Consider the following 20,263-nt stretch of genomic DNA (forward strand, 5'->3'; position numbering starts at 1 on the left):
ATGTTCTATATAAAGACATTTTTTGATGATATAGATTTTCAAGTATAAGTCAAGTAGCTCAACTTTCGTGGATTGCCTCTATGTTTAAAAATAATCCTTCTTTTTGTTATATTTGTACAGTATAGATACTCCCAGTATCGACCTTCCATCATTCACTATATATTATTCTTATCTATATACAATGTGGAGCAGTTTTAACATTAAATCTGAAATAAATTCAAAACTAATCAGTGAAACAAGTTAGTTTTCAATACCTTATTTCAGATACACATCTTAGGTTTGCCAAGAGATGGGTAAGGCTATATTTAAAAAAAATTTTTGTTTGATTTTTGGTTGCCTTCTCCCAAACCGAATACCTAACAATGGAACAACTGTTAACTTTCTATAATCTACAGGAAGCAACTATTTTTATATGTACTCTGAAAAACAGAATTTTAAAAATTTGCATTGAAACTTTCTAAGGAAATATTAATTTACCAGTTTTCTCACCTACATACCGATCCAATAATCTGACAGAATCTTGAGAGGGCAAACAATTTTTTTTTCTAAAGTTGGCCTTACTTTCATCACATGAAATAAAAAAAAATTAAATGGGGGTGTATGCTCTCTTGCACTAGTTCTTGATAATTTTTAAATATAGTTTCTACATCCCTTCAAACAAATTCCTTTCCCTTTTAACAAAAGCAAATGACCATTAATCAACTGCAAACATTATACTGTATGGATATGTATATGTACTGGAGTAAATATTATTAGTCCTGCACTGTAGTACATGTATGTTGTTTAACACCCCCACCTCCCCTCTCCACCAAGTTGTTAAACATAATAAATACAACTCCCAACTCTGTCTGTACATGTTTATTCATTATCAACATTTATGGTCTGTGTACCTGCAAAATAATAAAAAAATGTCATGAAATCAGAGAACATTTTCAATTTTAATGTGTATTTAAATGCAAAATTCTGCTAGAGATGCTCTTAGCATTCAGAATAATTTAAGATTCCTTTAAATTGACCATGATTAATTTTATACAGTACTTGCAATATTGTTTTAAAGAGGGAACTGTATTGCATTACAATTGAGTTTTTTTTTTTTACTAAAGCATGTATGACAATGATTTGAATGTCATGTTTGTGTATAGTGTTGTGTAGGAATATATACCTTTAAATGAAGCACAGGGCACATATGTGACTAAGGTATACAGCCTGTGTACAGAATCTTCATCTTCGTTCCTTTTACGTGCAAGTCGTACTCTAACTCTGTATGGGACATTTCTACAAACAGAAATTCAACATTTAATTCCAAAAAAAGTATTTGTTTTGGTCAACTAAAAAGAAAAGCCTTCCGGGAATCAGGGGAGCAGCAGTTTTTCTTCAAGCTGAACACGACTCATAAATAGGCATACACCTTTTTTGATATTATTATCTTCGATACCATCCCCAAAGGTATAACGGTATACTCTTTGCATTCGTTACACCTGAATGCTTTATTCTCACAGGTATTGGCGTGGAATGGCGACCTGTGTTCATGCTGGATACCTTGTATTAACTTTGTTTACATTTTATTGCATTCATGTGTATGTGTTTATTTGTATACTGCACAGACTGTGCAACTATTGTAAGTTTCTTGGGTATCTTACTTTCCTGCGTTAGAAGCATTAGTTATGTTTGTCGCTACTGCTATGTAGCATACGTCCATCTACACTAGTGACAACTGATTACACTGAACAGTGACTAAGTCAGGTCCTCAGATAAAGCGAGAGTCAGGTAGAAAGACGTGGACTAGTGGTGTTCCAATCACCGACTGTAATAAAAAATCAGTCGATTGCTAGCATAATCCAAGCGCTCGATTGCATCTTCAAAATTCTGATTAATCGGTTTATTAATTTATTTTACAAGCGCAATAGTTTTAAGCCGAATTTTCCAGCCACCACATAGCCATTAACTAATTTGTATTTTGTAATGGTGCCGATAAACACGAAATTGTATCTATACCCGGAAAAAAAGCATTTTCCCGGGTATGGGCGTACTCTGTTTTTTGTTCAAATTGATAAACTTTTTAAATGTCTGATTATAATTGATAATTAGTTTAATAGTTACAGTAACCCATTCATCAATTATGAAATTCTTGCCGATTCCCATCACTAACGTGGACATATTCTTTTTTATATGAATAGTGTTTAGCATTTAACCAGCTTTTGAGCTTATGATTTTCATATTATACAAGACCACAAATTCCTTAGACTTTTTTGGTACATATAATACATTAAGCACTGTGATCAAAGGGAAAATTTATATTTTTTACAGGAATTTATTGAAAATGTAATGTAAATCCAAAATATTTGATCAAATTCAGGCAAAAAAAAGGATGAAATCAATATTTTTTTTAGCTATATATATCCACTGTATAAAGGATTTAACTTTATAAATATTTAATATTGCACACACTGGTGGTTTTTAATCCCCCCTCCCTTTGTCTTTTTTAATACAAATAATATTATCTTAGTGGATATAACAAATTATGTTTACAAAGGATCAAAATTGCACAGCCCTGGCAAATCACATAAACATTTACTGTATATGTATAATTTGCAGTGTGTCATTATCCAAAAAATATCATAGCATTAGTTTACAAACTGTCTTATATTATTTTATTTCTTCTACGCCTATTTACCGCTCATGGTAGCTCAGTCGGTTGAGCGCTTGCTCCGTGATCGGGAGGTCGTGAGTTCGTATCTCGGCCACGACTGACCTAGTCGTTAAAATGGGTAGCAACTGTTCCTTCGCCATGCGCTCAGCACTTTGAAGTGAAAGTTGCGGGTCCTTCGGATGAGACCTTAAAAACTGAGGCCCCGTGTCAGCAGCAGGCGTTGGCATGATAAAGATCCCTCACTGCTCAATGGCCCTGAGTGCCGAGTAAAGGTCAAAATTTGAAGCCCTTCACCGACATACGGTGACGTCTCCATATGAGTGAAAAATTCTCGAGAGGGACGTTAAACAATATACAATCAATCAATCAATCAATCTATGCCTATTTAACTACCTGATGCCTTGAGACCAGATGTGTTTGTTAAGTCTGGTGTCTACACGAACATCAGGGGTACCCATCATCTTTTCAGCAAACTTGCGAATTTCTTTGACAGCACGGGGTGCCCTCTTTTTAAACCCACTGAAAAAAATAAATTCATTAGAAAATATTTTGCAATACACAAAATTCATTTAACAGTCTTTTGAAATTAACTCACTAAGCAAAAGGTGAGAACTTCATTAACATGTCTCAATGTTTTATCGTCATGATGTATACTGGTGTCTCATTATATTGCGGTACTTAAGAACTTTTGCATAAAATATATAATTCCAATTTTTTACTTTAATTTTCATCAAATGGTATTCATAAACCAATCTATGGCCTAACTTTTTAGTGTCAAATTATTTCCCAAACTTGCATCGTTTAACTTGTAGTATCGTTTAACTTGTAGTCTATTTTTAAAACAGGAAGTCTTATTTACCTCCTAAATTGGAGAGTCTCATAGTAACGCGGTATGGGAAAACATGGAAACTTGTTGTTGACATGGGCTTCAATTCTTATTTTTAATTTTACGATATAATTCTACATAAAAAATAAACAATTATAAAAACTAAAGACTTTCAAAACATGAACTTTTTTTATGGAATTTACTAGATAATGAGTTCAATGGTCTGAATATAATAAAATCGGGAATGGAAAATCTGTAAAATTATGTTTTATTTGAATAAAAGCTTTTCCGACGCATGTTTTTAATTTCTAATCATCACAAAAATTTACATTCAGACAACAGACATATAGTTTGTCAACAAAAAGGATATGAGCTATGTATCTGATTTTTTGGCATACAGCGCGATACAATGGAACCCGCGATATAATGAGAATCGAGTATAAATATTAAAGTAAAGCATTTAGTTAATGAACAAGACTTCATTCTCACATGACTCTCTATCTTATAACATGTCCTCTGTAAAACAAGGTATATATTTAAATTTTAGGTCTAAACCAGCCCTATCCAATGACTTACATTCCGTGAATCCTCTTGTGAAGGTGAATGGTGCACTCCTTTGTGATGACTTCTGTCAACACCTTTTTATCCCCCTTCTTTGACCCTTTGGTTCTTGGAGCCATTTCTGCAAGTGTTCAAAAACAAAATTTGTTGTACAGTAATATTATTAATGAACACACATATCATTGGGGGATACCTGTCACAATATGACTGTTTTATGTCGAATGTACCAAAAATGTAGGAAGAAATTCATTATATTATATTCTACATAAAATCTGGGCGATCGGACCCTGTGCGAACGAGAAATAGGGCGAACAAACTCTGGGCGAACAAGAAATTGGGCGAACGGGATACGAACAATTTTTAAGACCTGTAGAACACACACAATATACGACCCTTCCAACACATTTATTACTGTCCATGACTATGTTTTGCGAAACTATAGACATTGTTGACAACTGTATATATCAGCATGCTCAATGAAATTCAAATTAACCATTCCGATTCAGGGAAACTCAGTAGTTTATAATGTAAAAACACCGAATCCTCATGAGACAGCATGTAAACAAGCTCAGATATGTTGATAAATTAACGTGTATTCATCAATAAGATTAAATAGAAAGTATCTTTAATAACTTAAGATTGTAAGAAAGTTAACTTTGGTAAATGGAACTGAACGATTTGACAGATAATGCTGGATTTGTAAATAAAAAGTTTATTTCAATAACCTTATGTGGATGGCAACCGGAAAAAGGAAGATACAAGGTAAACACGTTTCGATAATCTCCGACGGAATATTGAAATCCGGAATGGCAACCATAAACATGTTTTCATTTATTTTGATATTCATATTAAAATTGAAAGTGGGGGGCTAGACCAACAAAAATGGTAAACCCCAATTTTCAATACATAGAAAATGTCTATCTTTGCAAAAAAGTGGGGGGTTAAGCCCCCTAGCCCCCCCCCCCTCCTGGTTCCGACAGTCACACCTATGTATTATAAAGAAATAGAGATTAAAATCTTTTATATATACTAAATAATTCCAAGTAAACACCAAACATAAATGCATCTATTTGATTTAATAAATGTGACAAAAGAAAAGAAGAAAATTCAGATTTATATATAATTGTAGTTATCTCTACTAAGATACATACACAGTATTGGAATACCACAAACTTCTTAGCTTGCAAGAGATTTTTATGTTTCATCGTTGACAAATTTAAGCCAACCGTTTTTAAAAACAGTTTAAGTTTTCAACATAAGAATCTTTAACATAATCTTATCTTATACTACACTACCATTTATTTGACTATACTGCACTGTGATAAAAAGTTGGTGTGGGGGTGGTGGTGGAGGGCAACAGGCCTTACATTGAACATTCTTTATGTTTGTGAAATATAGATTTTGGGGAACTTTTTGTACATTATAGCTTTAAAAAAAAATCAAGAGTAAAACTCTCTCATAACTTCAAAATAAAATGATAAAAATGCAAGTTCATAAATTAAACAAAAATAATGTGTTACCACCAAAACGTCAGGAAAAATCACTGTAGCTATTGCCGTTTTCCTGTGTCCTCATGCATTATTTAATTTCCAAACAATAGATAACACTTATCATATTTGTTATTTCACTTGTGTACATTAAAAAATAAAAGTAATAAATAAAAATGCTACTTGATGATAATTTAAAAAAATATTGAAAATGAATTTTAAATAATTAATGGCTTAGAAAAAAATGGTACTGAAAGGGTCCCAGTCATTACCCCCCCCCCCCCATTTCAATTTGCTTCCAACACCAATGCCTATGTTAGAAAATGAGACAACGCATATAATTTTTTTTTGTGACTGCCCCCCCCCCCCCCGCTCAAAAATGATCACTATGTCCCTGGACTATGAGTGAAGATATTGGATTTCCAGTATATATGTTAAGATTTGAAAACAGTTGTTAATAATTTAATTTCAAACCCTACCACTTACCCTTCTTTTACTACACTGCAACCTGTGCCCTTTGAAAGTGTGTGTGTGGGGGGGGGCTAAACCTATGCCTATATTATGGCTATCTTTGCAAAAGAGTGCATGTGTGTGTTGGGGTGGGGTGCCAAGCCCCTCTCCTAGCCCCGGTTCCGACGCCTATGATAGGGATGTCAAAACAGATCAACTAGGGATGCAAAATGCCTGAATAGCTTCAGATATTTTAAAAATCATATTCAGTTTATAAATTAACAGTTCTCATAATTAAAATTGATAAAGTTATGTTCAATAAACTTTTTTGAGAAAAAAAAAGAAGATCTTGGAAAAATTATTCTTTTATAACAAAATTTAAATGGTATTCGTCGGATTCGAACCCTAGCTATAAAAAGAATCTGAATATTACTTAGCTTTGAGCTTAAACCAATAGGCTACACACCACTTGATGAATAGTGGCATTTTTAAAAATTATATTTTGTGATATGACTGTTACTTTAAGTATTTCTCGGAAAGATGCGAATGCTTTGTCATAAAAGTGTACACTTAAAGTAATATACGCCGTATGGATGCCGATTTGTATGTGAAACAAAATGATTAAATGATTTGAAACACATAAAGTGTAATGAAAAAATAATATTTCCACAAAATTTAACTATAAAACTCGTTGTAATAACAGAACAATAAAGCAATATCTGCAATCAAGAATTCAGTCTTTTCATGAATATTGATAAAGGAAGTGCGTAAACATTAGGTCTAAATATAGACACGTATGTCCACGGGAAATTATAGACAACGAGGCACGTTGCATTTTGACAATGATTATTAATAAAAGGTTAATATGCGTCATAACAGAGTATAGATGGTTGATACTGATTACATTTAAAGATAAGTTATATTAGTAGTAACACGCCATCCATGTCAAAAGTGAGTTGTATCTCAAAGGGCTTACCTCGTTTTCTTGACGCCGTGTTTGTTTATCAATCTAAAAGTAGCGACGGCGTCACGTGGTGGATTTACTTAAAAATAGACATTATTCTCCTTGCAAGATATATAAATAATTATAATTTGATAACTTTATAACGAATTTTAGTGTGTGTGTAGATGGTGTAATTTACAGCATGTGTGTTTTCGTAACTTTTATTGGTAAACAAAATATATAAATTTCCAGCCGTATTTTAAAATGGCGCACGTTATAGCGTATATTACTTTAAGGGATAGAATGTCTATGAAATGTTAACCAAATAATAAGTCTACTTTATGAAAACGTGATGATGATAACTTTAACTCTTCAAACTTCCCTTACTTAATACGCAACATTAAAGCTTATGACCTGTATACGGGATTTATATCTCTCAGGTGATTCAAATGAACAATTTCTAAAACGAGGTAAGTTATTGACAAACAAGTTGATGAAACAAAAATATCAACAGTCTCGTTTAAAGTCATTATTTCATAAATTCTATGGTCGATACAATGGCCTTGTCAGCAAATACCATCTATACCATTCAGTCGAACACTGAGTGACTGAACTTCTAAATATATATATATATATATATATATTCGGCAGGGGATGCTCATTCCTCCATGGCACCAGTAGCCATCATCTGGTCTCACCGCTGATATTAGAAAGGTCCGTGTTTGCTCTGCTCCTGATGTGCACTGTTTTAAAGGACTTTTGAGCTTGATTACTGTTCGTTATCTCCGTATAATTCATTTATCCTATTGGTTCCAGTGTTCCCATCAATCATTTACAATTTCATTCATAACCCGAGAAAGTAGGTCAGTCACTGATTTCATTTTGACAGGAAAAGTAATAAAACATCGAGGCTTTAATGGGTTTTGGTGACGTCATTGTCACTATAAAGGTCATCGATTTGAGTTTCAGACAATGAATGGAGACGACACTCAGTTAATGAATAAAAGAAAACAATTTAAATGATTTTTTTTTTCACAGCAAAAGTAATTCTGTCTGAAAAGGTGCACACACGTCATTTAGTTTAAATGTATGCAGTATGTACATGGGTATATTTCCTAGTCATTTAAAAATGAACAATTACAAACATCCTGATTTTTATTTAATCAAATCATGCAAAAGAATATTGTTCGATTACTGATATGTGCGGCAAATGCTGAAGTGATTTTCAATACAGCTCTCTTGAAATTCAATTAATTCAGTACATTCAATTCTGTATAGTATTAACATCAACAAATAGTCGAATTTCAAAGAATAAAAACGGGCTATAGGCATGAGCAGTTCATTCATTAATTCATATAAGATATGCACTTTAATAAATGTCTCTCGAAGTTTCAATTCACAAAGCTTTTGAACATTAGTGTTCTTAGAAAATTATTTTCAACTAACACTTTGATGATACATAAAATGTATACTTACTAGTATCGCTGTAACTTCTTTTTTTCTTGATATATATGCTTCTTCTTTAATTTTATAGGCTTGTTGATATGACACAAATGGAGACAACGAACAGTATTCACGATAAAAAAAAAAACCATAAAACAATACAACAAATAGGTGCAGAGCAAACACGGACCTTCAAAACATAAGAGGTGGGATCAGTTGCTATGGAGCATCCCCTGCCGACCAGTTACATCCGCCGTGTGCTCCTTGTCATGATCGGGAAATAAGGAAAAAAATTGTCGTCAATTCAGTGCATAAATAATGAACTAAAGAATAAGTATGGAAAACGTCAGTCAGCTTTTGACTCAACGATAAATTGTATTTGCTGACAAGGTCATTGTATCGACCGTAGAACATACGAAATGATGACTTTAAACGAGACTGCTAAAATTCTTGTTTTGTCAACTTGTTTGTCAATAATTTACCTCTTTTCGAAATTGTTCATACATGTACGTAGAGCATGCTCTTGCGTATCGAATCAACTCTGTATGCAGGTGATGAAGGTATATTGCTGCATAAGTGTGCGCATGGGAAGTTGATGATTGAAAAGTTAAAGTCATAACATTTATCATAGAGTTTCGTTGTTAGATTACTATTAACGTCTTTTTCAAGTGAAAAATTCAAATATGAAACAGATGTGTCAGACTTTATAGTATCTTTTATCTCAAGCTCACTAGGATATATCGTATCGACATAAAAATGAAATGACCGTTGTTAATTGACAATACGTCGTCGATATATCTAAATGTCGAGTTGAAAGCCACAGCAAGTGTTTTCTTCTTTTCATGCATAAGATTTAGGACAGATTCTGCTTCATATGAATACAAAAATAGGTCTGCTCATAACGGGGCGCAATTGGTATCCATGGGAATTTCAATAGATTGTTGGAAGACCTGGTCTCCATAAACAACATAAATATTGTCAATCAGAAACTCAAGCATCTTTTTGATGTCAACTTCAGAGTATACTTGTGTGTACAATCAGAATGTTTAAAAAAATTTGAAATGACCAATGACAAGGTAAGTAAAAATTTCGAGTTCCATTTTTATTGAAAAAGCAGCTGTCAATGATATCAAAAATCTGGACTAATATAAATCACATTTTTACAGGTATGCACTGGATTGCGTAAATGTATCAAAAATCGATAAAATTTGTGATCTTCCTTGCAAAGGGGATTTTTGATAACAAAAGTACAGCTTTACAGGTGCACACCCGTCTGGAAATGTGACGCGCTGACGTACACTATGTTTACCCTACTCCTTGTGGTAAAGTAGTGGATTAAAGGATCTTTTATGCTAACTGACAGCTCTGATACTTTTCTATCGATTATCTGTCAAACTTAGGTATGCATCTCTCCTCACCAGAAAACCGTTACTCAAGAAGCACACAAAAAGTTTACTTTTCTGAAAATTCAGAATTCACGTTCTTAAATTATGTACATGTAAGAAAATCAAATGTGAACCATACCTTTCAGTAACATTAAGACTTCGAAGTTTTACCAATATATTTTAGTGGTGATTAGAATAAAACAACAAACTGTTTGAGTAAGATCCTATCACTTTTCTTTGTCAAATATTTGAGGAAATAATTAAGAAACAAACCTATGTTCAAATATTAACATACACTTGCTTATAGTGCATCTTTTCTTCAAATCATCCTCTTCAATGACGTCTACGTTTCTTAATATTAACATAATAATGAATTTAAAAATCTAATTCAAAATTTCATAATTTTAAGTACGTTTGTACATCCTTAAGGATAATAACCGTTTGGCATAGCTAGAATATACTAAAAGCACTAATATATCTTGCAAAAATACATGTATATCTGCTTATTAAAGCAGTTCTAGTATATAAATTGTATATAAACGTTTTTTGGTAATTGACAGACTTAGATTTGAAAAGGATTTGTGGAAAACAATACGCTGATAAAGTTATTTTATAAACCAAAACATCTTACAAAAATTTATGGAGGAAAAAACAAGAAAAAGTAAAAGAAACAGAACTTTCTATAGAAATTAAATAACTTTTAACCCCCCCCCCCCCCCCCACGAAATACATGTATCTTCCACAGGCACTTGTTTCGAAAGTAAAGTTTTAACCCATAGTATAATAATGTGTTATTATTATACTATGGGTTATAAATACGGTAACTCCCGAAACAAGTGCCTGTGGTATCTTCATAGGGAATAAAATTTTTCAAATTCTATAGATCTCCAACGATAAGTGTACACAAAGTCATGAAGCACACAAAATATCTTATACATGCATTTCCATTACGTCAAAATACAGTGTCTGTTGTAAATAATATCTTACAGAAAAAAAATGATTTTTGATACAAAGAAATCGAAGCTGTCAATATATTTATTAATCGATTAATTAATTAATGAACTTCAAATGGTAAATAATGCAGTCTTAAACGGTCTTTGCTTTTCACTACAAACGTGCATCGTGCGTTTTTTTTGCGACCTAGATGACCCTAAATTCATCCACTGGTACATTACGGACAACGTTTTGAACTTAACCTATGTCCGATTGATTAATTATCGATCTGTTTCTATTGGTACACCAGGTGACTCCGAACGAACTGCCATGAACCAAAGGGTAGAGGTTTTATTACGGACACGGAAATATTTTAAGGAATTTAGATTACACAAACTCGCCGAAACTGTGTGTATTTTAATGCGTAGTTATTGAAAGTTACCACTGAAAATCAGCGAGAAGTTTGTTTTGTATTAGGAAGTGGACAAAAATAGAAAATGTATTAGGTCTACATGGAGGGTATATACATTTTAGGAAGTTTGAATCAAAGTGTAAACTTGTGCACGTGTATACCTAAAACATGTATATTAAATTAAACAAATAAAGTCTGACTCAGAATTGCAAGAGAAAGTATAAAATTTTAAATGAATATCATAATTATTGAAAAAGCAGTATTTGTCGAAATCTGATTTATATATGTTAAACACAGTACGCAGATATTAATATTTTTGTTGAATACACATACATGTAAGTATTTGTGGAGGTTCCCAATCATGCAATAATTTGCAAATCCAGAGTAGTTATAGTAATTAAATACTTTATAATACCTTTCCTATACTGCTTTACATCAATATTCAGAAATGTTATGATAGTATGTCATACTTTAAAAAATTCGAAGAATATTCAAGTAGATTGGATATCTTACTGGGGAAAGAAATTTGATTAAAAAGTTACAAGTAAGCTTAATGACAAACGTGATGACAAAGAACATACGGCAAACAGGGGGTGCACCTGATCCCAGCTCTGATGTTTTCAGGGGACTGTGTTTGCTCTGTTAAAAAAATTTTGTGTAATGTTTGATTTCACTGGGCTATGTTTGAGCATAATTAAATAGAATTCGTTATCTTCATATCAAATGCAAAAGGATGAACATAGCGAATAGTGGTTGAACTCATAAAAACTGAAAACAATAGAAATCTAGCCGTAAAAAGGGCATAAACACGGACCTCTGGAAATTCCGTACGTGGGATTGGATGCCTAGCAGGAGTAAGCATCCCCTACTGACTGATCACACTCACCGTGAGCTCTGTGTATTGATCTGGTAGACGGAACATTCCATAGACAAAAGTACAAAAGCAAGTTTTAACTTACTTGTCTGTTCAGCATGCAGTTTCTGAATTATTGTGAGTCAAAACAGATACGATTGCATTTTGATTGAAATTTTACTTACAAAATGACAAAATGTATAGGAATGAGGGAAAATCGTTGACACAAGTCTTTGTTAGCATAGCGAAGATGTCTCTATCATTCCCAACTGAAAAACAAATTATATTTTGCATGTAAGTGTTTAGTTAATATCTATATGCATATATCATTTGTTGTCGTGTAAAAATTTTTAATTTTTATCAAATAATTTTAGATAATACATGTACAATGATTTCCATATTGATACATAGTAATATTGAAGTATATGTTGGATTAGTGTATGCTAAATCAAATTAATCTAAGGCTAAATGAATTGGGTAAGAGTTACATATATAAGTAATACTCAGCTTAACAAATCACATTCGGGATTAGGATAATCGATAATCTAGACACAATAAACCCCAGAAATTAGGTCCCGCACGTGATTTTTGTGGGCATGCAGTTTGGCATTAAAAAATGCATCCTATTCTCTTGTAAAGATACAAAAATGTATATCATCAATAGAAATGTCGGAGAAATTTAAAATATTTATTAAAGAGGGAAAAAAAGAAATCTTGGAAAAGAATCTATATGTCCATATAACTCCAACAAAACTTAAAAGTTAATAAGAAGGGAAAGTGATATTCCTTCAATTGTAATCTCAGTTTTTTCACCAAAGGTTTATTTTGGACAGGATGATTTTTTCGTTGAAAAATGGAATGGACATCCAAATAAGGGTTAAAAGTGGGAAAAAAAACAAGCATTAATATACGTAATTTATATACATGAGGACATACAAGCGATCTTAGGATACATATGAAGAGAGCATGATATTTCACAGCGGTCAGGGACAACGTTTATTTTCCTACACAGTCGACCGTGTACTACAAACGATGTTTACAATCTCCTCGATACATACTATTCTGTATTGCTTTTTGAAATCAATCGACTGATTTTATTTACGACAGCTTTATGACACTTCTCTGAGACAATTGCCTACCCTTCAGAAGAACAAAGTACACCATTACGTGCCGAGCGCTGCATACCTCGATGTCCTTAACAAAGGAATACAAATTGTTTTCCATATCTATATGGGATTTAATATTGTTTTGTCTCATATATTCATTCTTGAATGCCCTATTTATTAGATCAACAAAATGATGAATATATTTGTATGTTTGTAATTTATTTCCTATCACTCAACAATCAAACAACAATACAGAACTTATTTTCATTTCTCTCATATGCATGAAATTTCACCCAATGTTCTCTAACCACCTATTGTAATCCGTAAAGCCGTTAAATTGAAATGTCTGGCGATAAACGGTTTTACCCATCAAATTACGCTGGAACTCACTGACTCATGACAGAATATCTGTCAAGGCCTGATTGCTGGTAATTACACGTTTTGTATTACTCTTATCCTCCAAATTAATCCTATAACGTCTGATTGGCGATACATGGCACCAAAATATGGCAAGGCCGATCCTAGTCTTTTGGTGCTTGATTCTTCATGTCATTCATCATTAAGATTTGTAAAGAGGTGAATTTAAGTTAGTGTTTCTTCCATTATTTTTTGAGAGTTGCTTGACATTTTAATTGCCAGGATTTTAGTATTATAAACTGGGAGGTCATGAATCAGGAAAGTCCTCTAAAGGTCTTTAACATACTAAGTTGAACGTTTAAATATATATTCCTATGTTATAAAAATAATTACCCGGTTTATGTCAATATTAATAAACAGCGCTCCCAAATTAGAGTTTTTATTCCAAATTGAAACGTTTTAGTTTGCTGAAGGTCTTAAGTCTAAGTGTACGAAGAGATCTTTGATCCTGAAATAGCGAACAATCATTCAACAAGACAAAAAAATTAGCTGTATTATACTGGGAATCCTAACGGCAAAAAATGCATACCCTGGACCAGTTTAACTCCCTATTCCTTTAATTCTCTCAAAACCCCCAAACAATGCTTAAAGATCAATACTAATTGAAAGGTATATTGTCAGATTAAACGGTGCTGGCTAAAGTCGCAGCAGATTATCTCAGAACTTGTCTTAGTTCTAGTTTTTTGCTAAATCTACACGACTTAATGTATAACGCTTTTTACCAATTGACCTATTCCTCCTCTGTACGTTATACACAGAACAGCACTCTTGATTTTTGTTTTTTTTGGATTGAAGTCACTAGGTCCCCCATCCCCCCCCCCCCCCCCAAAAGAAAAAACAATCAAAAGGGCAGCAATAACTTTATCCTGCGTCTTTATTCATTTTATTTTTTCATGCAAAATTGTTGTTTCTGGTTATTAAAAATATTTCGTTTAAATTCTAAAGAGAAACGATGATTATATTTAAAACATATGTAGGAAATATATGAAGATAACGAACAGTGTTCAAGCTCAAAAGTCCGCAAACAGGGACCACTAAAACATCAGAGGAGAAGTAAACGTCTCCTACCGACCGTTCACCCCCGCCATGTGCTCCTTGTCCTGGTCGGGGAACAACGGAGTATTGGGAGTGTAAAAATGGTCTATACGTCAGTCAGCATTCGACTAAATCATAGATTGTATTTGCTGACAAGGTCATTGTATTGACCATAAAACTTAAGAAATTATGATTTTAAAGGAGATGCTTGATATTAACCATGTATACTTTTAAGGGATATAACTTTGTGATTCTCGGCTTATATTTGCAGAAATAAAGAACTGGTATTTTATTTGGTACAGAATCTCTCTTGGAACTGTTCATTGGTGAAAACTTTTGCAAAACAACATCGCAAAACTCACAGTAATTTCCTCTACGCTAACATTTACAGGTACCCAGTACGTAATCGCCTTTTTCAAGTGGTTCTATATAGTTTTTAGGTTTTAAAATAATGGTAACGTTAGTATGCATTCGTATTGTACAGAAGATTAGATTATAGATGTGTGAGCTTTATGCATTGGAAAAAAAACCTCCGTTTGTTCCGAAATACACATACAGAGTATGCAATTTTGACAAAAAATGGCTTTAAAATAACATGCATAAATGTAAGCTGAGATGAATTAAACACATATCTTCTTTTTGACAAAAAAGTATATCTGAAATCAATTAAAGCACTTTATTTATTGCATATTTGTGTAAAATTAATCATATAAAATGTATAATCTCATACATTGACAATTTTTACATGGATGTTGAAAAATACAAATATTGCATTTCTCCCGAAAAGAAGCATAAAAAACATGAATTCGCCTGAGTAAGGAACATGGCATATCACATATTGAAAATATGACAGTATGTCAGTATATGTTGTTGCTGGGAAGTTAGACAAGTGGACACATTGGGTTCCTGTTTTTCAGACTCTCACCATACGTTCACCGAATGGGCCGTAAGGCTCAAAGTTATCGAAAAAGGTTACATATAAATTAGAATTGCAGACTCACAATAACATGAATTATCACATGATAAAAATAATTGAAAACGCAGTTCATGAAGACAAAAGTTCATTGTAAATGAATGGCAGAGAACTTGTTGGGAAGACCTCTCAGCCACTGCACGCACCTGTCTATCGTGTCCTGATCTAGGGAACACAAATGTTCACAACTCTCATCACAGGAAGACATCTTGCTTTCTGAGGTACAAGAACAGTTACTCCTGTCACTGGAGGTGTTCGATTGTCCGTGTAACTTTTTCTTGGGTGAGAACTGTTGTCTGGATAGTTTGAAATGTTCCACGTGATCGTTTGCTGCTAATTCCGCACCATCATAAATCTTCAGCGTCGCCATCTTTTGAAAGTTGATTTTAAAAAATCAGAGTTTGTGGCAAGAAAAATTGTCTGAATTGATTTTCGTTCAACTTCTAATTGCTTAAAAAAAATAATCTACTTCTGAACAAAATTCAATAGCATTTCCCTCTTCTAACGTGCTTCTTGGCGGATGACACCGTGTACTCTGCCGGAGCTGCACCAAAAGTCAGTTTATATACCACACTCCGAGTTAAATGAACACGGGGCAATCAATCAATATTGATTTTTGTCGATCCTGCATGCCTTTTTACGCCGAAATCAGAGTGTAAAGGTATGTTTGTACCAGTTAAATAACCTTCCCTTATTACAATGATAGAGTAGCTCACTTCGCGGGAAATCAAAACAAACAAAAAAAATCACAATTAAATGAATGATTTCTGTAACAATATTTATTGTGGAGATTGATATAGAACTGTTGACACCTTTTAGATAGGGTCGTAAATATTTTTATGCACTGAAGCGTATTTATAAGAATAAACATATTTACAAAACATCATTTTAGTTTCATAATGCAGCATGGAAAATTAGACGCCTTCATTAAAAATATTTACTACTTGGGTAAAACAATATTTTTTATAGATTCTTCTATATTAAGCATGCCATATTCTCTTAATATGAAAAACAAGTAGACTGGAAGATTTAAAATCACAGTTACACTTTCTTATCAGTGTTGATATAACATTATTCAAGTCAAAAGGGAAACAAATACAATTTTTTTGTCGATTTAATAAAATCCGTAGACACTTATTGTTTTCAAAACAACGTTTTTCAAGACAAATGAAAAAGAGTAATTAAAAAAAAATTCCATCATGTTTCAAGCACAAGAATTTGAGCGAAAAAATTTTATGAAAATAGATTGATATTGAATTAGGCTTCATCTCCAATGATCCCTATTCTGTACATAAGATACATTGTCTTTGACCTGTTCATTTGGATGTGATGCCATGAATGTCAATAGGAAATGAATTTCTAGATCTATAAGATATAATATATATATATATATATATATATATATATATATATATATATATATATATATATATATATATATATATATATATATATATATATCATTATGTAAATTTTTGGTTTGGCAGCGGTTTTACTTATCTGTGCCATCATCTTATACACCACTGTCTGCTTAAGAGGCAGGACAGTAATGTAGACAATTGGATTAGGATTGCTCAATTAAAAAATACTGATTAGAGTACATATCGTAATAAAGAGATCTGACAAAAACGTAATAGATAAGAATTTATATAATGTAGATCACAAAACTACTTAACGGCCTTGAAATTGAAGACTTGTTTTGATATCATTGTTATCTCTCTTTGCCATCTGACATTCTGTGTTTTCTGCCAAGTACTTTTAACAAAGCTGCAAGGACATTATTCTTAATCAATTTGGAACCAGGAGTAATTTTTCATGAATTGTAAAACATAGAAACTGTTGTTTCTCCGAAAATTTTACTGTAAAGTTCTAAAGAGTAAGTATCATTGAGCCTAAAAGAGGGCTGTTAGTTATCAATGCAATAAGTATCAATGGCTTATTAGATTTTTACCGATCCCTACGCAGAATATCACTTAAAAGATACTTCCTTTATCCCCTTTTGTGATAATTGTGCTTGAACACCTCCTAATTTTGACACGTCTTATGAAATTTTTCACATGATGATAAAAATAATAGAAAAATATACAAAATTAATGCAAAAAAGATTTTTGGAGGAATGAATGTTGTCTATTCTTCTAGCAGAAAAAAATCTTACAATTTAGTTTTAAAACGAACATAAAATGAAATAGATGAATCGGGATTAAAGAACGTTATTTAAAACTTGTATACAATGTATTGCTATAAAGGAATTCATTCTACAGGAAGTTCTATCGGAAAAGCAAACTAAGCTTCTTGATATCAAGACATCATAGACAGCTGCCTTTTCATTGAAAATAATAAAAGTACTCTAAAATTGATATTGAAAGGTTGCTGGAGTTCTTCATTGACAACATTTATGTAGCCTTCCAACCAAATGTTGAAAACTGTTGACTTTTTATACTCCTTCATTAGGCGACCTGTTTTGATATCTTATGAAGCAGAATTTATTCAAAAACGTCTACATAAGAAGAAGAAAATACTTGCTGTGGCTTCAACTCGACATTCACATATATCGACGAGATTTTATAAATTAACAATTGTTACTTCAGTTCATATGATGACTAGATATGTCCCAGTTAACTCGAAACAAAAGACATCAGAGTCTATCATATATGTTTCACTATCATATATATGTTTCACTTTTGAATGTTTTACTGACTATAGGGCCATCTTTAAAATAAATTGTTCGGTTGCCCTCTCCGGACTCGGTTGGAACATATTGGGTCGGTAGGTAGGTGAGAATTTTTCCAGAGTACATTAAAAAATAATTGCTTCTTGGAGGTTAATAAAAGTTTTAGTCGGAATATTTTTTGTTAGTCGGTATGGAGAGGGGAACCGACCAATTTTTTAAAGATGGCGTAGGCTAACTAACAACTAAACTAAATTGTATGACAAATGAGATGACGTCAACTTTCCTCCTTTATGAAATAATATCCCAAGGTCTGTGGTCGTTATAACGAACTTATTTATTCGGAAATATAACCTAGTATGGGGTCGTTCTATAGTATATTGGCTAAATTGTTTCATTCCAATTGTTAGACCTTTGTGTTTAGTACTTAATTTAACTACAGAAATGTCCCATCTTCTTCATCAATACAGAAGGCTGAGGGTGTGGTCTGTTAGTCCTCCTACAGGCATCTGCTCCTACCCCCGGAATGTTCCTCCGGGGTAAGTTTTCATTCTCTGTTCGCAGAATTGTATCATTTGTAGTTTATTTAAAGATCGATCGTTATTCGCTATTTTTACCATTTCGTTGTACATTGTTTATAAAAATACCTTTTGCACGAATGCATGAAATTGGATTCCTCATGTCCAAGAATATGTTTTGGGAGACCAAAGAGAGTGTTAGATTTTAATATTTATAAGCATGGAGCAGTTGTGCGTGCTAGTCCACATTTTAATATTGAGATTTAGTAAGAGGGATTCTCTATAGTATTGAAAACCGTCCCTCACTGGATTTAGAGAATTAACTGTTTCAGATAGCCTACAAAAAGACCCCTGCTATTGCTATTTCTTTAAAGACCTTTTAATTAAATACTTGAAAGATTCCAGTCCATATTTCGCGTCTTTCCTCAAAACAAACTGTCGTGTAACCTCTCTGCTTGATAAATGTGGAGGGCCATCGACATAGTAATTTTCGAATTATGAAACACTTGATTTATTGAATTTTCTTTTACAAACCTGTAAACAATGTTTGAATTCTTAAAAGTATATGCAAGTGTATCTAACATTTCTTATCATTACAATTTGGTTACATTTTAAATAAGTTTGGATTAAATTACCATAATTTGTCTATTAACCTAGACATGTGTCTAACCGAGAAACTTAAAAAATGAACAAATAATTGTGAAAATGCAGAGATCAATTTCAATTCTATTTTGGGTATATCTAAATAGATACGATATCAACAAATAGGGCTTAAAGCATTCTTGTACCGAAAAAAATATGTGACATCTGGAGTATATATATTTGTTTCGTAAGCAAAGGAATCTCATGAAACCCTTTATTAATACCCGATAGAAAGTAGAAGGTACCTAGCTTGTACGTATTTTCTTGAAAAATATACAATTGTTTGAAACAAATATGAAAAACTTGCACTTGCTTTTTATCAGGATATTATATGCAAGTATTTATTACAAATTTGAAAAAAGAAATCCTTTGATAACAAGTTCTGTTGAAATATCATATTATCTAATGGTTCAGAGAAAAGAAAAAGAAAATCAGAAATTCAATAAAAAATTTGTAAGCGTAAGCCAGTAAAACCTATTCAATAAAAGCCAAATCAATAAAACATTCTTTATTGAATTGTTGAAAAGAAATTTTAATTTTTATTGGTTAAAAAAAAACAGAACTTCCTTTTGAACTCCTTGGAAGATGAATATAAATAAAGGCATTTAAAAGAAAATTGAAGTGATGTTTTCTATTTTTCCTTCCTAGTTTAACTGCCCAAGTTTGGAAACAAACAAACACTTTATACTTGGGGTGTTACTGAAAGGCCTTGAAGACCTTGAGGTTCGCAAAATAAAGATTTTTACTTCTCTTTTATAGATAAAGAGATCCTTTATTGATTCTTATCCGGGAAAATATTAAACGAAAGAAGAGAAATGGTGCAATCAAAACATAACAGATAGATAAGGATGTGGATTTCAGGTGCGTTGAGGTGCGCTGGGCTTAAAAGTCCGGGAACTCCGTGTGGTATACAGCAGAGGGGTTATTAATCCTAGGTCCCCCTCTTGATCTCTCTTAACCC

The 20,263-nt window shown here is 32.6% G+C and overlaps 1 protein-coding gene across 2 annotated transcripts; it reads right to left on the reverse strand.

The window, feature by feature from the left end:
- Positions 1–843: 843 nt before the first annotated feature.
- Positions 844–4,817, reverse strand: LOC134277427 (large ribosomal subunit protein eL31-like). Of its 2 annotated transcripts, none has more exons than XM_062759758.1 (5): positions 4,763–4,817; positions 4,053–4,158; positions 3,044–3,169; positions 1,163–1,275; positions 844–890 (listed from the first exon to the last, which is right to left on the reverse strand). In XM_062759758.1, exons 2-5 carry the CDS (start codon positions 4,154–4,156, stop codon positions 859–861), a joined length of 375 nt encoding a protein of 124 aa, XP_062615742.1. In that variant the 5' UTR covers positions 4,157–4,158; positions 4,763–4,817; the 3' UTR covers positions 844–858. The 2 variants fall into 2 exon arrangements, with proteins under 2 accessions (XP_062615742.1, XP_062615743.1); XM_062759759.1 differs by lacking the exon at positions 4,763–4,817 and adding an exon at positions 4,693–4,714.
- Between the last annotated feature and the right edge of the window lie 15,446 nt (positions 4,818–20,263).

The sequence above is a fragment of the Saccostrea cucullata genome, unplaced genomic scaffold, assembly GCF_032062105.1.
Source record: "Saccostrea cucullata isolate Sc308-1 unplaced genomic scaffold, CSIRO_AGI_Scuc_v1 ctg98, whole genome shotgun sequence".
In the NCBI taxonomy this organism is placed as follows: domain Eukaryota; kingdom Metazoa; phylum Mollusca; class Bivalvia; order Ostreida; family Ostreidae; genus Saccostrea; species Saccostrea cuccullata.